This window comes from Camelus dromedarius, chromosome 14 (genome assembly GCF_036321535.1).
Source record: "Camelus dromedarius isolate mCamDro1 chromosome 14, mCamDro1.pat, whole genome shotgun sequence".
NCBI classification, from domain to species: Eukaryota; Metazoa; Chordata; class Mammalia; order Artiodactyla; family Camelidae; genus Camelus; species Camelus dromedarius.
Window position 1 is genome coordinate 60,732,249 of NC_087449.1, and position 21,135 is coordinate 60,753,383.

The 21,135-nt window shown below is 49.0% G+C and overlaps 2 protein-coding genes and 1 non-coding gene across 4 annotated transcripts in view; 1 reads left to right on the top strand and 2 right to left on the bottom strand.

Annotated features, from left to right (window-relative positions):
- The window catches only part of CASP9 (caspase 9), a 24,378-nt gene extending 21,983 nt beyond the window's left edge, over window positions 1-2,395 (top strand). For both annotated transcript variants that reach the window (XM_011000878.3, XM_064494040.1), the window contains exon 9: window positions 129-2,395. In XM_011000878.3, the coding sequence (XP_010999180.3) occupies window positions 129-218 (90 nt within the window). In that variant the 3' untranslated portion in view covers window positions 219-2,395. The remainder of the gene's footprint in view (window positions 1-128) is intronic.
- On the bottom strand, window positions 1,395-17,922 carry LOC105107055 (chymotrypsin like elastase 2A). Its single transcript, XM_011000876.3, has 8 exons — window positions 17,883-17,922; window positions 17,528-17,616; window positions 12,919-13,016; window positions 11,521-11,649; window positions 7,746-7,882; window positions 5,890-6,035; window positions 4,750-4,902; window positions 1,395-1,412 (listed from the first exon to the last, which is right to left on the bottom strand). The coding sequence occupies exons 1-8, from the start codon at window positions 17,920-17,922 to the stop codon at window positions 1,395-1,397; spliced, it is 810 nt and encodes a 269-aa protein (XP_010999178.1).
- On the bottom strand, window positions 12,396-12,468 carry TRNAT-AGU (transfer RNA threonine (anticodon AGU)). The gene has a single exon. It is a non-coding gene; the product is annotated as a tRNA-Thr (tRNA).
- Window positions 17,923-21,135: the final 3,213 nt, after the last annotated feature.

The following is a 21,135-nucleotide window of genomic DNA, read 5'->3' on the forward strand; positions in this document are numbered from 1 at the left end:
AAAACCCAAAATCCCAAACAGATAAAGTGCTGCCTCAGTGGATGCCCGACCCCCACCCCAGCCCCTCCTTGGAATTCTTACTTCAGTCAAGAGAACTTACAGGCCTCCCCGTGGTCCTGTTTTCACAGGTTGCTAATGCTGTTTCGGTGAAAGGGATTTACAAACAGATTCCTGGCTGTTTTAATTTCCTCCGGAAAAAACTTTTCTTTAAAACGTAATGAGGCCAGGGCCCCTCGCCCTGCCTTAGCTTTCACCCCGAACCTTCCTGCTCCAGGCCCGGCAGCGGCTGAGGCCTGGACTCTCGCACAGCTACGGCTGACACGCGCTGAAGGATTCTGTAGCCCGTAGAGGACCTGCTTTTTCCTCACGGGTGGCAGACAGGCTACTAGCAGCTTCCAAATTGGAGCCAAATGACCAGCGATGGAGAAAGAAGAGCAGAACGCTGTGGACACCACGGGGCTCTTTGCCAGTGGCCCATTCCTGGCTCGTGGCTGTGGCCCGTGACCCGTTTTCTCTAGAGTAGGGCTTTTCAACCTCAGCACAACTGACCTTTGGGGCCACATAGTCCTCTGTTGCAGGGACTGTCTGGTGCACTGTGAGATGCTTAACAACACCCCTGGCCTCTGCCCAGCAGATGCCAATAGCACGTCTCCCCGAGTAGTGACAGCCAAAAATGTCTTCAGACACTGCCAGCTTTCCCCAGTGGGATCCCACTGGAGAACCACTGATCTACAGGAAATGTTGGTGACAAACCAGCATCTCTCTTAGGTCAGCAGTTTGGGGCTACTGGAGTCTGAACGGCTGGAATCTGTGAATCCTAAATGAAGTTTTAAAAATTACCAACTTTCTCTATATTGTAGTATTCTTAAAAAAAGTCTTAGGTGAATATGGGTTCTCTTTTACCTATTTCGCCCCTCATTTTGCTCCAACTCTTTATTCTTCCTTATAAAGGAGACTTGCTTTTTTGGAAACATTTCCCCATCTCATTTCTTTTGATGTTCACCCCATCCCAGGAAGGTGACTGGGGTGGGAGCTGTGTGCTCAGGGAGGTTAAGTCACTTGTCCAGGGGACCCAACTAACCAGTGGAGAGACCTGGCCAGACTCGGGTCTTCTGAGTCCAGCCTGTGCCCCCAGGTGTCTTCCTGGCTGTAGGACCCTGCACCGCAGGGTGACTGCTGTGTGACCGTGAGATGGGCTTCCCCAGAGAAGGCCCCACCCCGAGGCCTTTAAGCTGTCTGGACCCCGGCCTGTTTCTTGCTTTCAGGGCCCTGGATGGGAGGATGGTTTGCTAATAAGACTCTTGCCAAGATATGATTCATATAGTTGTCACTTTATTATTATTTTACACCTGTGACCTTTCCAAGTCTAAAACAGTCCCGGGGCCTTCTGGTGGTTAGTTATTTGCAATCACCTGCAGGACACAGACAAAAAAATAATCAGGTTAACCCAGCAGAGCAGAGCCGTGCTTTTGCAAGTTCCTGGCTTTCTCCTTCCCTGCTCTGTACTGCCCGTGTGAATCAGGCAGCCCTCCATGAAGCAGCTCTTCCCTGGGAGTGGGGGGGGGGGGGGTGTCTAATGATGCCCTGGAGAAAAAGATGTCATCACAGCTTTTCACTGACCTTTGGGGCTTCCTGTAAAGAGGGGTCTGAGCCTGGAGTCCTGTTTGGGCTTCAGGGCGGGGGGCCTGGGCGCTCTTAAAAATTATATGCCGAGAGTATAGATGGGTATGGTTGTAGATTTCATGTGTTTCTCAAAAAGTTTGAGGGCCCTGAAATGGTTAACAACCACAGCTGTTTGCAAGGCACCGTTACACGCTGTGGGTGGGGCTGTAACCTGTTTTCAGAGGCTGTCTAGCGGTATCTACTGAACATTGGGACACGCCAACTCCGTGATCCAGTGATGCTGCTGGACCTCTTAGCACGGATACCCAGATCCGTGTGCAAGCGTGTGTGTCCAAGGGTGTTCACTGCAGCCACGTGAGAGTGGAAGATAGGAAACAGATGAAAGCTTCACTCATTCTCTTCATGCTATGGACTATCACTTCGCTGTTCAAAAGAACGACACAGATATCTGGGCCCACACTGTAAGATGTGATACGGTGTTAAGTGGAAACGCTAAGTTGCAGAACAGTATGAAGAGGAAAATTCTGTTTTTGGTTTACATGTACATAGGTAGACATTTTACAGATGCACACAAATAAAGTCCAGAAGACCACACACCAAGCCGTTGACTGATTCTCTCTCGGGGGTGGAACTGGAGATGCAAAACGAGGAGGGGCATCTACGCATCTACTTTTTTACTTGGTACACTCCTATATTCTTCCTATATTTTTACTGTGAGTATGTATTAACTTTCTGAAATAAAGATGAAAATAAAGCTGGTGAATGCTGACGATTCCTGTGTTGCTGTCATTCAGCAAACATTTATTGAAAGGATAAATGCCCCTCGCCACCCTGTCTGGTCGCTTCCCTGCTCCTGCCTTCTGTTGGCAGCTTCCTGACCTTGGCTCGTCACCTGTCTGGATTTGGGACTCCAGGCTGCACACAGTGTGCCCCTGGGCTGGGACCACTGCAAGGTTTCACTGGCCCCTCTGCAGCTGCCCAAGCAGCCTCCACCGGAGGACAGCTGGCTGCTTGGCTCTGCCGTTCCTGGAAACTGTTACGGGCACATGTGCCTGCCCTGGCTGCTGTCCCGTGGACACGGGGCCTCCGCCCAGCTGCTTTGCAAGCCTTGCTTTCCCTATTGATCCCCTCTGACATCTGGCCGGGCTTTTGGCTGAGGCCTGCTCTGTTGTGCTTGTGTATGTGGCTGGGAACAGCTGATGCTTGGACCAAAAGACAGGACAGTTGCTCCCGGTCCCTGCTTTGGGCCCCCAAGGTGCTGCCAGGACCAGCTGCCTGGTGACTCACGCAGCAGCTGGGGCTGGAAAGGATCCTAGGATTTGGCTGGGAATAGGCCCTAAACGTCATTCCATCCAATCCATCTTGGACCAGGCTCCTTTGAATTGCTGGTGGCACCTCCAAAGCTGGACTCAGGCTTTCTTCTGCCAAAACAGGATCAAAGCTTTTCCCCAATGGGCCAGAAAAAACTCGTAAATTAATGGCCACTCTCTTCTTGATTTTACATTTTTCTCCAACAAACTTTTCTGGAATCTCTGGTGCCTTTGACCACTTGTTGGCAAAGCAATGCCAGCAGACAGACAAATGAACAAGGAGCCAGCAAATATGAATGGGAAAACTTGGAGCCAGCCACCTGCTTATTTTGACAGTGCCCATTTGACAGTGTCATTTTCCTCCTGGGACCACATGCTCATGGCTGTGGTATCATATTTGATTTGATAGTGGAGTGTCAGTTTGATTTAATTAAACAGTTCTCTGCAAATTAAACTTAAAATGATGAAATCAGATGCCAGCTTTCCCTTCTCTGGGGCTCTGTCACAAGCATCATAACTCCCACCTGCTCTGGTTCTTAAAAAAGTGGGTGAGCCCTGATCTAGTTCAAGTCCCATTTGATAGAAGAGCAAACTGAGGTGGTGGCAATGCTGGGAGGTGGGTAGAAAGGGTCCCCAATCGGCACAGAGTGTCCCCCTCCCCAGCATCCATCACCAGGCATGATGCCTCTTCCTCCCTCCCCCAGGCTCCTCGCCCAGGCCTGCCTTCTTGTGAAGACGCCCTGTTCTGGCTGCTTCCACCAACTGCTGATCATATCCGTGGCTGCTCCCAAGATTGGTGTTGGTGTTTTGGTTTTTTTTTTTTAGCACCCTTTAAAAATTTACTATTTTTTTGTTTGTTTGTTTCTTTCTTTGTTTTTTGGAGGGGAGGTAATTAGGTTTATTTATTTATTAATTATTATTTTTAAATTTAACAGAGTTACTGGGGATCAAACCCATGACCTTGCGCATGCTAAGCATGGCGCTCTACCACTGAGCTATACCCTCACCCCTTTTAAAAAATTTTTATTATAAATGAATGTATACTCATGGTTTTAAAAAATAGGAATTGAGCTGGTGTGGAAGTTTATGAAGTACTGTTTTTTCTTAAAAATAATTTTATTATGTATTTTTTTCTTTAATGGAGGTACTGGGGATTGAGCCCAGGACCTCGTGCATGCTGAGCACATGCGCTACCACTGAGCTGTACCCACCCTGCAAGGCACTGGTTTTGAGCTCACAGGACGCAACTCTCTGGGGACACATTCACAGTCATAGTGGGACCAACTCAGTCCCATTTACCTGGACTATCTCGGTCTAAAACAAAGATCTGCATCCCAGGAAACCTCCCAATCCAGGGCCAACCGAGATGATCGCTGACCCTACAGAATAGCTGGAGGACCCTTTAGGACTAATTTCCAATAATCAAGGCTGTGGGGGTCTCAGAAGACCAGGTCTGGGGCTTTGCAGATAAATACAGCATTGGACGGTGGGGACTAGGCCTACACGTGGATAAGCAAAAATAAAATAACCCCATGAATCCTAGGGAACCTGCTCTTAGTGCCTGAGGGGTGACCTTTGTTTTCAGCCTCTTTGGACAAGGCCACCCTCTATGTGTCTTTTCAGTTAACTCACACAGAAGTTGTGGGGGGCCCCCAGGGGGCACCCACAGGGGTTGCTTAAGTCTGCGACCTTCTCCAGGGGGCTCCTGCCTAGCTCTCAGGAGGAGGGAGGGGTTCTCAGACCTTAGGTCGGCATGGCCCTCATGGGGCCAGGTGTAGGGCGGGGCCCCGGGGCCCAGGGCTTGGCTGGTTCTTACCGAATTGATCCAGTCGTTGTAGTTGGAGACCCGTGTGAAGACGGAAGGCTTGCGGTAGTAGTTGCAGCCGAGGGAGGACCCGAAGCTGACCACGCCGTGCACTTCCCACTGGCCGTCAGCCGCCTGGCAGTTCAGTGGTCCCCCGGAGTCCCCCTGAGGAAGGCCAGAGTTCTGTCAGGATGGGCCCGGGAGCTTGGGTGGGGTGACGGGAGGGGAAGGGGCTGCCTGTCAGAGCCCCGTGTCTGCAGTGCGTTTGTGCTGTTCCACCATGGGCCCCCATGTTCTCTGAGGCCAGCCCCTGTGGTCACAGCTCAAGATGTCCCCGTAACACCAACAAGAGCGAGCAGTCATTCTTCCTGTGTGCCTGGAATGGAGCTAAGCACTTTCTAGGCCTTACCTCATTTAATCTTCACAGAAACCTGCGAGGTGAGTATTGCTAGTATCCCCATATCACCAAAGAGGAAAACAGAAACCCTCAGAGGTTGTGACTTGCCTGAGGTTGTCCAGGCAGTAAGTAAAGGAGCTGAGACGCGCCCCAGAGTTAGAATGTCATGCACTCCACCACCACCGGCCATTTGCTCCCGTGGAGGGGGTTTCCTGGGGCCGGTCTGCCCGGGCAGAGACTGTAGGGGCCAGTGTGATCTGAAGGGCAAATGAAGCTCCTTCCCACTCTGTCCCCACTCTGCTGCTAAGTCCACTGCATAGCAAGTCCTTTTGGTTAAGACACTGTCTCCAGAAAGGCTCTGTGACAGCCACCATGAAGGGACACATTGGGCCATGAATGGGATTAATTCAACAGATAGAGTTGAAGTCACCTTAGAAAGGTCCTTGCCCAGCAAACATGTCCCCTTGGCTCCCTTCTTATACAGAAGAAAGAATAAGTTAGTTGATGAGAGCCCTCAGTGAGACCCAAGGAAAGTCTTCCCAGCAGTGAGGTGGGTGGACACTACTGCTAGGAGAATCTCAAAACATCTTTTCTGGAGACTGCAAGGACAAAAGTCAGGGTCTCAAATGTATGGGGCTGTTTCCCTGTGTGTTTACCAACAGGCAGGAGGATGGATTCCAGGACCCCCAGAGACTCTCCCCACCCTCAGCCCCATTTCGTTGTGGAGGTGGGGGCACCTGACTTCCTGCACTCACGTTGCAGCTGGAGATCACACCGTCGCCCCCAGCACAGATCATATTGGTCTTCACAGTGCTGCCCCACCAACTGGGTTGGGAGCACGTGGCGTAATCCACAACCAGCAGCTCGCCTTGCTGCAGGATGTCGGGAAGAGCCCCGTTGGCTGCATCAGACCGGAGAGAAGGCGTTACAGGGACAAAGGGACTCCTGAGAAAAAAGGTGCAGTGAATGCCCACTGGCTTTTCTGCCCTCCATCCATGCTGTTGCTATGGGAACTGCCACATTTTCCTGTACTTTGTCCTCACAGCTGATTGGGTAGTGTTCTGGCCACTGGTGATTGATTGGTTCAGGAGTGAACACCTGTCTCCAGCCAAGCCAATGAGCTCCTTCTCCTGGGAATTTAGGATTAGGACTAAGAAATCCTGGCCAGAGAGGGTCTAAATCTGAGAGCTGTTGGTAGTGGCTACCAATTGCTTATAGGGAGAGAAGGATGAAGTAGATCCTCCAAGAAAAGAAATTCTGAGAGAGGGTTTCCTGAGTTTCTAACATTCTTCCACAGTCTTCTAGCCCCTGATTCCCTCCTGTTCCTGTAGCCTGGCTGTGTCTCTGCCCTTGGCTGAGTCTCTTAATTCTTTATTTCAAACTCCCTCTTTTGCTGACCTGGCTCCAGGGGTTTTATCACTTGCCTTAAATATGACAGCCAGTCTGCTGGCATTCGGAGCCCCAGGTTGGGCCAGGTTGGGAAAAAAATATTTGAATGTGGTAAAAGTAGAAATTTCCTAATGGCTCCCAAGGACACTGCCACCATCACTTTCATTACTGTCACCACTGCTACTAACGGCAAGGATTAATAGTATTATAATACTTCACTTGGATTTACTGGACTTTTCCAAATACTGTGCTAATCTTCACAGTAAATATTTATTCCTATTTTGACAGATGGGATAATGAAGCCAAGAGAAGTTAAGCAGCTTTCCCGAGACCATTCTTGTAATTAACTCTAATCTAACCTGTGTTATATTTTGCAAGTATATGGAGCATTTCCACATCTCTTTTGCCATCTCTTTTAATCTTTGCCAACTGTATTTCCATTTTACAGATGAGGAAACTGAGGCTCCAACATGGCTTGCCCAAGGTTACACAGCTAGTGACCAACAGAGCTGGAATAAAGCCAAGCATTTGGACCCTTCCCTGGCTCTTGCTGCCTCCGATGAAATGCTTTCTACCTGGGTGTTTTCTGGGTAAATGAATCAACGGCTGGGCCTGTATCTCAATAAGCCTGAGATACATCATCCCCCACTTCTTACTTCTACTGAATTTCCATGGGTCCTTGTGTTTGCAGATAAGCCAGGCAAGAGGGTGATATTAACTTATTTGAGTGCATGTGCATCTGCCTTGGTGTACCTCTGTAAAAAAGTGTCACTTGTAAGTTTATGTCATTATGAAAAAAGACAACCACTCATCTGCATGAGACTCCCTGGAAGTTTTCAAACCTCTGGTGATTTCACAAGGGGAGGGTTGGTCCTCTGTTCCTTCCTGGTGGCCTATTGTCACTGGATTTCTGACCCTTAGGGTTGATGTTAAAAGGAGACCCACATGTAGCCAGATTCTGACCAGCGAGTTCAGGTGACACGTGGGACAGGTAAGTTTTGAGATGGGGAGCAGAGAATCTGAGGAGGGCCCCGGGAGCCTTTGTGGAGCCCAGAATCCTGAGGTCACAGAGTGAATGCTATTTTGGACTCTGGCCTTGGGCATTACAGAGGGACCTCTGTGCCAGACCCCCTGAATGATGAGTGGGCAGAGAGCCCTGACTGGACGGGGGTGACATTTCCCCCTCCCCTCCCACGCCTTGGGGGTCCCAGCGCCCACTTACTCTGTAGCCTTCCCCAGCCCGTGACGTAGCAGATGTAGTTGTTGGGCAGGATGCTGCCGGCGGGTGGCAGGCAGCCCAGCTGGATCTTGTCAGTCAGGGTGACAGTGCTGGCCAGCTTGAGCAGGGCAATGTCGTTCCTGGTCGGTAAAGAGGCAGAGCATAAAGAGACAGTTGACTGGTCCTGCCCCAGTTATATTTCTGATTCTAGTCCCAGCCGGGACTACTGAACCCTCTCCTCAGCCAGCCTTGTTGTGAACCCTCTGTCGGGGCTATGAGGGACCGGGGAGCAGCCGTGGTTAAACCCCAGGATTGCATTTTGTCACTGGTGGCGCCTGGAGCCCTAACTTCCCCTGAGGCCTTTCAGGGGACTGTTTAGAACATGGGGGGCAAGTACGTTTGTCTTGCAATGTCCACTCTGATGGATTAGTCGTGGCTGCCTGGTGGGCTGTGTTGACGAGGATTCTGAGGCTCCGTCCAGGGTCAGCAAGGAAATAAACCCATGATTGCTTGGTGATGTCGGTCCTAGCCGTATACTTCCTGTGTTTGGTTTAGAAAGCAGCAGATGTTCAGGCTGAAAGGCTTTGTAAACTTTACTCTGCTCTCTCTTCCACCTTGAGCTCTGCCGCCAGGTTCATCTCAGTCTCACACTCTTGTCTGGGAAACCTTTAGTGACTGGCAGCTTCTATATTCCACGATGGCTGCAACGAGCGCTCCCATCCCATTGGCGCCTGTTGCAACGTGATGTTGACACTTTGTCCATTGAGAGGTGAGGGTCTGCGCCTCTTCCCCCTTCATGGGGGGATCTGTGATGTGGAGGAAGTGACACCATGTGACTTTTGAGACTAGGGCTGCAGCTTCTGTCCAGCCCTTCGGGAGTCCTGTTCCTGGAACTTAGCCTCTGTGCCATGAAGAAGCCCAGGCCACGTGGAAGTGGTCTGGACAACAGTCCCAGCTGACAGCCAGCATCGACCCACCCCCTGAAGGTGAGGGAGGAAGACTTCCAGGTGACGCAGCCCAGCCACCACCATCCGTCTGCAATCTCATGGGCGACTCTGATGAGAACTTTGTGGCTGAGCCCAGTCAGACTGTGAGAGCAAATTATGATAAATGACTGTTGCTGTTCGAAGCCTTTACATTTCTGAGTGATTTGTTATGCAGCAATTGCCAGAGGAGTGACACCGCTGATTGGACAGAGACTAGAGCCTCCTGGGGCTGACAGCCGTCTCTGCTCTCATGCCATCTGGGCCATCTCTCCCATGATTGCTCTTTGCTTACCCTCCATCCCCCGTGGACAGTGCTGGTCACTGCCCAGCGCCACCTGCTCCTTTTGGGACCAGTCCCTGGTCCAGGCTGCTCTCCTGACTTGAAAATCCCCTTCTCCACTCTCTGCCCACCCATCTCTTCCCCATCTCTCGAGGCCTCCCTGGACACATCCTGCGTCATTTAAAGGCTTTCCAGTGTCTTGTCTGTGTGTATTTTATCTAGTGGACAAGTTTCTTTGGGGACAGAGACTGACACGTGACTCACGGACCCTCGCATCCTTTGTGAGGCACTGTTGGCACTGGACCACAGCAGGCTGCCTGGATGAAGGAGCTCGGAGTGTTACAACCACACGGCGTCCTCCTACTCTTCCTGGGGTCGTGATGCAGAGTCTTCTGGAAGATTTGGCAGCGTGAGCTCTCTGGGCAGCCATTCAAGAGTGGCCTCTTGGGCTGTGGAAGAGGGCTTGCATGTGGATAAATTATGCAAATTTGAAGTGATGGCTGAGGTTCTTCTTTCTAGAGGCCCTTCTGGAACCGCAGACCTGCTCTTTTGGATTGGAGAGGTTGATGTCTCCTCAGTTCTGGGAAGGTGATGGGGAGGAAAAGAGAAGATAACTTTCTGTCCCCAGTGGGGAGATAACAATGATGGTGGAGGTGTTTGGAAGTTCTGCTCAGATCAGGGCTCTGCTGGGTACCTCACACCTGATTTAGTGCTGCTTTCTGGATCTGTAACTTCAGGCAAGTTCCTTCACTTTTCTAGGTCATGGCTTCCTCATCGGTGAAAAGGGGTTAATAACAGTACCTCCCGCCTGGGGCTGCCATGAGGAATAAATACAACACTCGGGGAAACAGTTCAGTGCCTGGAACAAGGGAGGCAGCAGGTACTGGTTGGTGTTATTGTGAAAAACAACTGCTGGGGTTGGAAGAGAGCTCACTGGGAAGGCATCCTGGATCACAGAGTTTCTGGAGGGCTGGCAACGCCCAACACTGCTGCCTGTCCTAGGGGAAGACAGCTGGTTGGGCACAGACACCATTGGTCACTGGAGCACCTGTGCCTATGCGATCAGAAAGGGGGCGACCCCTGAGCTGCAATGAGGTGCTCTGGTTTAGGGGATCCCCTAAGCCCCACGGGGCTGGGGCCTTGTGTGTCTCACTCACTGCAGTTTCCTGGTGTCTAGAGCAGGGCCCAGCACATAGTAGGTGCTCAATAGATACTTGTGGAACGAAGGAGGGAGAGAGAAGGCACTCTAAATTTTGTTTAGCGCCACCTGGATCTCAGGATTAGGGATGATAAGAGAAGCCTGACATTCCAGCAAATGCTCCCTGACCCTACACGTGCCCCTAGAAGGGGAATCAGGCATGAGCTAATCGCTAATGCTCCTTGAGCATGGGAACGGGCAGGAGGGAGGCGTCGATTCTGCCAGAATTCTGACGGGCAGAGAACCTGCCCGCCTTCTGCTTCCTCTCCCTCCTTTTTCCCACTTCCTGGGACCACTCCCCATGACCTTGATGGTTCAGATGTATATCCCAGCGGCTACACCTCCTTATTGCACTATTATTGTACTACCACGGCTAATAGCTCGCACACACACGGCTTCTGTTACAGGCCAGGCCCTTTTCTAAGTGCTTTATATACATTATCTCATTTAATCCTCACAACAACCCTAGAGGTAGGCACTGTTACTGTGTTTGTTTTACCGAAGAGGAAACTGAGGCACTGAAAGACTCGTGCAGGCCACAGTCATTATTCACATCTAAGCCGTCAGGCTCCAGAGGCGCAACCCCTCCACCCCACCCCGCACCCCACACCGCCTCCCCAGCACTGTCCTGCCCAGTGTCCCTGGGAGCTGGCGCCGTGACCTGTGCACCTCTGTGAGTCCAGCACCCAGAGGCCAGTGCCCCACATGGCATAGGGAACATGGGGGCTGGTCACAGGGGCTTAGGGTGAACATTGGATGGTACGTGCTCATCTAAGAGGAAACGTGGAGGTGGAGCTGCCATCTCCCTGCAGGGTGGGGAGTGCTCACTGGAGGGCTCCGGAGAGCTCTGAGCCCCTGGCCGGCTTCCTGTGTTTATTACCCCAGGCTGTCCCTGCAGGGGATCAGGGAATCTTTGCCAGTGTCAAAGGCCTTGTTGGGAGGCGGCAAGGGTGGAGGAAGACGGGAGGGGCTATGTCCCACTCCACTCACAGACCCATCCCTGAGTCCCCAGGGCTTGGCACGGAATAAATACACGGTCAGTGTGTGCCTTGGGTAGACAGGGGACCTGCAGGCTTGACTGGCAGAAGACCCAGGTCACTCTGACAGTCTTGGCTTTTCCCTCCCCTAGTCACACCCCTATGACCAGGCATCTTTGGGACCTGCTCCACTTCGGAGAGGTCAGAGCTCCTCCCCGCTCCCTACAGAAGCAGCAAAGGACTGGGTGGGGTTGTGCCTGCTGCCTTTGGTGAGACCCCCCACCTCCAGTCTGTGCCCCTGCCAACCCACCCCCACGTGCACCCAGACAGAAGGTACCCGTTGGAGAGCTGGTTGGAGTTCCAGTCACTGTGTATCACGAACTTGGAGACCGCGACAGCCAGCGAGCCGGGCTCATCGGTGGAGAGGCTTTGCCGGCCCAGCACCACGCGGTAGGTCCGGGAGGAGCTGGGAGAAAGGGGCCAAGCGGGGAAGGTCAGCTCCCAGCTGTCCCCTCCTCCCGCTGGGCCCCTACTGGCACACAGGGACGCCCCAGTCAATGCACTTCCTCCAAGGCCTGGCTTTGGACCCGAGTCAGCACCTGCTCCAAAAGCTACTAGTTGGCGCTTGGGAATGGTTCTCCCTGGGGGCAGTTGGTTAGTTTTAACATAATAACTACAACCAAATAGTAATTATAACTGCATTATACCAACTATGAACTATAATAGAAAATACAAGTTATAATAATGTAAACTCTATATGACAGTGAGGGAAGTGAGATGAATACAGCAGTCACCTGCCCTCAAGGGCATTTTTCAGTTTAACCTCTCACCTGTCATTTTTAGTTGGGGAAACTGAGGCTCAGGGAGGAGTAACTGGTCCAGAGTGCAACAGCTGATTGGTGAGAATCCAGAATTAGAAGCCAGGACTCCTGACTCCCAGGCCTCTGTGATTTTCCCCACCACCTCATGGCACCGGTAAATTCGGTGGGGAAAAGGGACCACTCTTGGCAATGAGTGTCACACTGACCTCGCGGAAACTCCAGGGAGTGCTAGCTGCTATGAGACAGGTAGAGGACGTAGGAAGGGAAGAGGACAGGGGAACAGTGAATGTCACAGGACCTATTCTTTCCTTTGTGGGCCTTTATAATGGTGACAGCTCACTTTTTCTTTTGGTTGGGGTAGGTAATTAAGTCTTTGTTTAATATATTTTAATGGAGGTACTGGGGATTGAACCCAGGACCTCACGCATACTAAGCACACGCTCTACCACTGAGCTATACCCTCCCCTATGGTGATAGCTCACTTTTACTGAGCACTTACTAAGTGCCAGTCCCTTTAATGCGTCATCTCACTTAATCCACACTAAATTCTGTTAGCCGCTTTTTTGCAGGTGACGATATTGGGGCTTGGAGAAGTCATTCAAGTTGCAGAAGGAAACCCAGATCCAGATCTGGAGGCCACATCTAGTTCCCCCAAGAGGGCAGGCAGTGGGCCTCCTCCTTCCCCATAGTCCCCCTCAAGGCCTTGCTCGGGACACTCGATCCATGTCATGTATGGACCTATCATTGACCAACAGACTGAGCTATAGATCAATGAAAGCTTGTTTCTTGGCCGAGGAAGTGGTTACGTGCCAGGCTCCTTTAGAGGATGGTCCAGGCCATCTGGGCTCCAACTCTCAGAGATGAGCTTTGGCCAGTGGGGTGAACGGGCTGGGTGGCTGGGGAATGGCAGTTACCTGATGCAGTGAGCAGCTGTCAGGACCCAGCTTGGGTCCACCAGAGACCCTCCGCAGGTGTGGCGCCACTTGCCACTGGAGCTGTACTGCAGGGAGACCTGGGAAGAAGCGCAGGTGCTCTGGTCTCTGAAAGGGCCGGGCCCTCTGCTCTGCAGAATCCCAGCCCGGGGAGAGTGGGGCCGGGCACTCGGCACAGGTGCAAAACCCAAGCAGGCACCAAGAAACTCAGTAATCAGGATAGACAACATCTTAATGCAATCTTAAAAAATTAGCAGCAAAAAATCCATGATGGATGAAATATCAAAAATTTAAATAAAGACACTATTAAAAAGTAACATTGTTTTGAACATCTTTCTGAAACTCGATTTGCTGGGATTTTTCCCTTCCTGGGAGTTGTTTCTTTAGGACACATTACTCCAATGTGATATTTGTAAGCCAAAATCTTGATTCCCCCCGCCCCGCAATAACACCCCTGCGCTTTCCTCGCACTTTCTTGGCTCAGTAAATGGCAATCCCACTCCACCTGCTCTCGTGACAAAACTCTCGGCAGTGTCCCTGGTGCCTTCTTTCTCTCGTGTGCCTTATTCTAATCCACCCACAAACCCCACCAGCTGTATTTCCAGAATATGTGGAGAGAACACTCCCCTCTTGCTGCCTCAACTGCTAGTCCCAACAATCTTCAAATCTCACCTGGATTATTATTATTCCTATGTATTCCCCTAGCTTGCACCCTGGACCATCCCTCACTCTGAATTTTCCCAACACAGCAGCCAGAATGATCCTTTTAAAATGTAAGCATGATTATGTCTCTTCCCTTCTCAGACCCTCCAGTGATTCCCCTCTCACAGTGTAAAACTCCACATCGAATAATGCCCTACAAGGCTCTACATGGCCACCTTGACCTTATAGGCTCTCACTGCCCTCTGCTTCAGCCACACTGACCTCCATCACTTTTGGGAAATACACCAACTCGACTTCTGCCTAAGGACCTTTGCATTTGCTCTTCCTTCTGCCTGGAATATTCTTCTCTCCAGTACTAGCATATCTTTCTCCTTCACTTCCTACAGGTTTGTTCTCTGTAAGGCCTTCTATGGCCATCTTATCTAAAACAGAGTGTGCACATACATGTCCACATATGTGCACATATCCATCCATACACACGCATGCACACATATGAACACACATGTCTCTTTCCTCTGGTCCTGCTTTATTCATCATAGTATCTGTCGTCACCTGACAGGTTATGAATTTACGCATTCAACTGTTTATTGTCTCACTCTCCCACTTTAATATAAGCTCCGTGAATTTTTTCCCATTTCCCACTACTGTATTCCAGGTGCCTAGAAGAGTGTCTGTTTCATAGTGAGTCCTTAATAAATTGAACAAGTGAGTGAATGAACAAATGAAAGAATAAATGAATGAGTGAATGAATGAAAGTGGACTCTCCAGGGCCAGGGGCTGGTCTCTCCTGCAGATCTTGTTTCCTGTCACTCCAGTTTTTCCTCGAAGACTGAATGTACTTACAGGGCTATGAGAATGCCGAAGTGTGCCTTAGTCCCTACAGCTCCTGAACATTTTGTTTAAAACAAAAACTTGTTTCTATTAGATTTGATAGTTTAATAGGTGTGGGATGGAACTTTAAGGAGGTTGCATTTGACACTGCTTGGGTCTCTGACCAAACTGTCCCATCTTCTTCCCCTTCCTTTCAAGTCCCTGCCAAGGCCAAGCAGAGAGGATGGAGGTGAGAGCAGAGCTTTGGCTGCTCTGACCTTAGTTCCCGTGGAGGAAAAGCAGGAATGATGCCTGCTTTTCTCAGAACACCCTCGTTTCTGGTTATCCACTTGGCATCTTCTTGTTTGCTTGACATTAAGTGGACTTAGATGAACTAGCTTTGAAAATAATGCTTAAAATTAGACAAAATTTAAAAAGACACTTAAGAGGATGTCCCCACCCCAAATCTCAAAATAAGCTTTAACCATCTTACAGATGTGAAATTTTGAAATAATACATAAATATATAATTTGTGGGCTACAAAGTGTGACCAAAAGAGCAGGGATTGTACCAAATTTGAATCCTCACTTTCCTCCAAGCTAACAGGGCAACGATGGGAAATTATGTAATTTTTCTGAGCCCCAGTAAACTTATCTAGAAAATGGGGATCATAATTCCCACTGTCCAGGGCTCTTGGGATGATTAATATTAATACTTCAAGTGTCCAATAATTTGAACACTTACCCTATACCAGACACTGTTCTGAGCTCAGACTGTGAATCAGCTCACATCGCAATCACAGCAATTCTATGAGGCACTATTATTATTCCCATTTTACAGATGAGTAAACTAAGGCAACCAACAGAAATTTGTACAGTGTAGTCCATGCCATAAGAACACCCACTGAGAAAGGTAAGTTGAGTGGCTCCGGGTCATACAGCTAGTATGTGGTGGAGCCGGGATCGCTGGGATCATTGCGATCCAGAATCTGGAAACTTTACACATTCTCCTCTAGCTTCTGTTTGTTTGTTTGTGTGTTTATTAGAGGGGAGGTAACTAGGGTTACATATTTATTTATTTTAATGGTGGTGCTGGGGATTGAACCCAGGACCTTGTGCATGCTAGGCAAACACTCTACCACTGAACTATACCCTCCCCTTCTTCTTTAGTTTTAAAGTGCCTAGCACTTTATTTTCAAATGTCTGGTGGATTGTGACCCAGGGCCACAAACTTGGGGGGAGTGTGGAACAGAAGAGACCTCTCAGGCAGTGTAGAGTCAATCCTATTAATTCTAGCTTTGTTGAAAATTTTGTTATTTTGTTCATCATAAATTATTTTTTGCATTAAGTTTGATTTTTAAAAATACTGCATTAAAATATTCATTTCAGTTACTGAGTTTTGTGGTGCCTTCTTAAATTTTGCCGCCAAAGTGAGTGTTTCACTGGCCTCACTCTGGTCTCACCCTGTTTGACTTGACCACCCAGCCCAATGAAAAAAAATCTCCCAAGGGAAGCAGAAGCAGGAAGTGGAGAGAGACCCTGCCAAGACTAACATCAGTCGGTTCCCAAGCAGTGTCAACGGGTCCAGAGGCTGAGGAAATACTCTTGTAGTCACCACTGATTGGTTCTTAGTACAAAGGTGACCTCTGTTTGGGAGTAGTAAAAGGACCTCTCTTCCAGCTTCCCAGAAAAAATATATTGTGGAAGTGCGAGAAAAGTAAAAGAACTGGCGAAAGTACATACATTGTGAATGCTCAGTCACCCTCTGTGATTGAGGCTCCCTTAATTGAGGGGAAGATGAACCAGCGTTGTCACTCCCTCCGTGAAACATACTGACGGCTAGCACATTCTGCACACTCACGGCTAGCGCTTAGGTTGTAAACTCACCCCATTCAGCCTTTTTGTTCCCAAACTTGTTTATTAAGCTAATTGTGGTCATATTATAATAATGTAGATCGACTGAACACGTAACCAATAAAATATGTGTTCAAAAAGAGAGTTGTGATTTATATGGAAATGAAGTTCAATGCTTGGAAGAGACCAGATAACTATGATTGTTTAAGAATTACTATGGAATTAGGCAGCAATGAGAAAACTGAAAAATTGAGGAGAAAAGTTAATAAAAATCGGGGAAGTTTCATTCGGATTGCTTTTTGAGTGTCTCCTAGTCGTTGCTCTACTTTAAAGTAATGGAATTACAGATGATATATTGTGGGGGGTGGTTTATACCAGACAGATTGGTGAACAAATGTATATTTACACTATTTAAATTAAAATAAAGTGTTTAAATAGATGTGTGATTGCTAATAATTTCTCTAGAACCAAACTTTAAAAAAAATCTTATATATTATTGTATTATTTAATTACTTTTATTTTGGCAGGAGGGCGGTAATTAGGCTTATTTATTTTTAGAGGAGGTACTGGGGATTGAACCCAGGACCTTGTGCGTGCTAAGCATGCACTCTATCACTTGAGCTATACCCTCCCCTACTGAGAATCAACCTTTTAATTATTCAGTCCCAATCATGTCAGGTAAGAAAGATTTTACTATATTTATTTATGTCAACGTAAGCCCCATATAATTCCTTTGGGAGTCCTACCACTGACAGGGCCTGGTAATTTGCACCTGCTCCACCCAGCATTTTTTTTTTTTTTTTTTTTTCAGTCTCCATAGCACTAGGATTACTTCAAGGTAAATAAGGAAAGATTTACTTCCATTGGTAACATGGATTTGCCTGTAGTTAAGAATTAATTTGCATAAGCAGCACTGATTGGTTCCTTAAAGCAAGGGATATTTGCATAGGTGGTGATGAATGGTTCATAGAATGACAGTACATTTGTAATCAATCAACCAAGTAAGAATATTTTGTGAATTTGTGTGTATAGGTTGGGGTTGGGGCAGCTCCTCACTGAGGCTGGAGAAGGTACCTCTCCCTCCACCCCAAGATTGCCCAAGGGCACAGAAATGTATTTTTTATTGTTGAATTTTCCCATCCTGCCCTCGGAGTTCCCACCAATCCTCATCTTTGCCAGAGCAACAGACCCTTTGGTGGAGAGCAAAGGGGTGATATGAAGTAGGTTAAGGCAGGGAGGCAAGAAGTGGAGTGTGGGGGACTCACCTGCCAGGGCCAGCTGTTGGGACTCGCATCTTCACCTCCAACGACCCTAGGCAGATGGGGCGCGTATGTGGGGAGCCCACAGCTGAGAGCTATCGAAAGAGAAAAGGTTGTAAGCCTAGAAAGCAGTGACTCAAACAATAGAACATACCCTTGCCGGATTCCCAAACCCCAAATAGAGAATTCCTGCTCTGGAAGGATCCCAAGAGGTTGCAGAGTCCTGCCCCTCATTTCTACTTCTTTGGAACTTCACTCCAGCTTTCTTATAACCACAGGAGTGAGTCCAGTGGGTGCAGGAGGGTCCCATCCCCAGACCCACCAGAGGACTTGAAAAGCACCTCTGGGTGACAAACCTTACCTCCAGCCACCAATGTGGACAACAGCAGGGCCCCGATCATGGTGTGTCGGGAGGAGTTCTATATGTGTGGCCCTTCCTAAGGCCTTGGTTTTATGAATGGCTTATCGGCTGGAGATATACTAGGAATATGCAAGATGGAGATTTTCTCAAAGCCCAATGGAAAAACGACTTGTGTCCAAATATTTTTTTTTCCATTTCTCCCACCTGTCACCCTGGAAATATTTTGAAAAAGATGCCAAAGGTGGATATTGAAATATGAGTTCCATCTGCTTTTAAGAGATTATACTATGTGTTAGGGGAAGAAGAAAAATATTGTTTTTTGGTCCTTGGAATTGTGTTTTCACAGGAAAGATTAGGTTTGCATGCAGAGCAAACAGCATTCTAGGCCAGCGGTTCTCAATGGGGCTGCAGTTGCCCACCAAGGGGACACTGGGCACTGTCCAGAGACGTCTTTTGTTGTCAAGGCTGGGGATGGGGCACTGCTGGCATCTAGTGCGTACAGACTAGAGATGCCGCTAAACATCCTCCAAGGCACAGCACGGCCCACCCTGAATGTCAATGGTCTCGAGGTTGAAGGAGCTTGTTCTAGACCATGCCATGCCTTGCCGCATGACCCTGGACAAGCCCTGGAAGTCTCTAGACCCGGGGCTTGCCTATCTGTGAAACAGTGAGAGAAACATGTGCCCAGTTTGTTTTGTAACGATGTGCAGGCTTTGAAAAACCCAAAACATGCTTACACAGGAGAAGCACAAAACAGGCCTGTACGATTGGAGTTCGGCAGCCCCAGCGATGAGGAGGAGAGAGTGTTGACTGAGGAGGGCTTTGTCGGGGTGGATCAAGATGGATTTATTGTCTCCTCCTCAGACAATGGCAGTTTGCACTTCTCCAGTAACTATGTTTTCCAAACGAAGTCAAAGCAGGAACCTCTTAGAAAGGGAGGCTGACACTCACCAAACACAGATAGACGCACTCACATGTCTTACCTAATCTAAGCCTTATACAATCTTGCAAGAGGGTCTCTTATTTCAAATGAAGAAGCTGAGGTTCAGAGAGGTAAAGCGACTTGCCCAAGAACACACAGCTTCTTGGTGGCAGAATGGGAATTCCAATATAGGTGGGTCTGATTTCTAAGCCCCTTTACTTGATGCTGTTGGAGATGGCATTCTGAATGTCCACCTAGTACTGCAGTAAGCCCCTTGTGTTTTTGAATGTGGGGAAGGGTGGAGAAAACAAGCAAGGGTTCCTGATGGAAGTTCTTACTTTTCCTTAAAATTTCACTCTCATTGCTTGTGGTCAGAGCACAGTGCCGGGCAGGCCAGGCCCCAGTGAAACAGCCCTGCTCTGTGACCAGAGTAGACCTTTTGCTCAGCCAGAAAAACAGAGGAGAAAGTGGGCTTCAACTGTTAGGACCTGAGCTCAGGTCCTCACTGAATCAGCTCTAAGCTTTATAGCTGGGCAAGTCCCTTATCGTCTAGGCCTGAGTTTCTTAGATAAGAATCCAGGCCTGCACACAGGATTGTCATATCGGCGAGGAAATGTGTGTGAAAAAATGCTGCAGTTGCCCAGGGATCCTGAGGAAGGGGAAGGAGGCTGGGGTGCAGAATCCCGTCTGCTTGATGTCAGAGCTCCGGGGTTTCTAGTTCCAAATGTCTCCCTAACTCCTCTAACAGTCTGGACTCTTGTTTATAGTCTGTAGTGGTCACCACAACAACAAACTGTTTCTGAAGTCTCCTATTTTATCTTGACTTAATGTGAATATGCCATTCGGCCCCATGTATCTGTGTTTGTTTTACTATAAAAATAAGGTTTTTCCTGTATGAGGACGCTGAACAAATACCAGTTTGGTGCAGGCCCCACACCATGTGACCTTGCCGTGTGACCTTGGGCAAGTCACACAAGCTCTCTGGTCTGGGGCTGCCCATCTACAAAATAGAGACAGGGATAGGTGCTCAGTCTGTTTTACCACATTGCTGGGAGGGTTTGAAGGTGACAGAAAACTTCATCAAACAGGCTTAAGGCAAAGGGTCATTCACTGGGACACGAGATGGAGAAGTCAAGGAGCAGGGTTAGCTTCAGGCACAGCCGGATCCAGGGCTCTGGCAATGTCCCCAGGACTCAGCTTCTCTCCATCCTGTGGCTCATCTTTCCACTGTGAGATTCCACTCTGGGGCTTCATTAAGTGGCCTGTTGAAGCTCCAGGTTGTCCCATGGGGCCAAGAGAGCTACAGAATCTCTGGCCCAGGGTTCCTCAACTGTGGTATCATTGGAGAGCTGTTCTGTGTATGTAGTTTGTTTAGCAGCAATCCTGGTCCCCACCGACTAGAAGCTAGTAGTCTCTTCCCTTCTCCCCCAGATTGTGACAACCAGAAATGTCTCTACACATTGCCAAGTGTAACCTGGGGAGCAAAACTATCCCTCCTTCCCCTGCACCCCATTTTGCTGTTGTGTCCTCACACCCCTCACCCTCAAACCCAGCAGGGAATGAGGGGGAGCCTCTGGGTAGCTCCCATAGAAGTCCTGCAACTCTCCCTGATTGGACCTGCCTCTGGTCGCATGCCCATCCCTGGACAAATTGTTGTGGCAGGGAGGGGATGCAAGTGTGGACTGGTCAGGCCTGGAGCACAAATCTCATCCTAGACCTGGGCAGGAGGCTCCAGGTGGAGGTGTGGGGGGAGGATGGGGCCCAAATACAAATCCAGGCTTGTGAAGAGGCAATGGAGTCTGGCAGAGCGGGTACAGCCCGCTTCCCCCTCTGGGGCTCAGTTCCCCACGTATATGCTGTGGGACAAGGTAATCTGTAAAGTTCTAAACTGGGCTGGGTCCTTGAGGTCTCAGCGGGGACAGGGAGATACAGACGCCAATTTCTCACAGGGCTTATGACTCAATTCGAAAGAATGCTCAGTGGTTAGAGGCTGGGGTTTACACCCTGTGCTTTGGGTCTTAACTCAGTGGTTTGGATCCTTGCTACTCACAGAGTGGTCTAGACCAGCATAGCCTAGGATCTGGTTAGAAACGAAGAATCTCCCGCCCAGAATTACTGATTCAGCACCTGCAGTTTAACAAGATACCCAGGTGATTCTTCTGTTTGTTAAAATTTGAGAAGAACTGGGCTAGGGCAAGTCTCATCCCTTTTCCTCAATTTTTTCACCTATCGAATAGAATAGTAACAATCCCGTCTATGTCTGAGGATTGTTGTTAGGATTAAATGAATGCTTATTCATTTAAAACACTGAGAATCGTCAATGTGCAATAA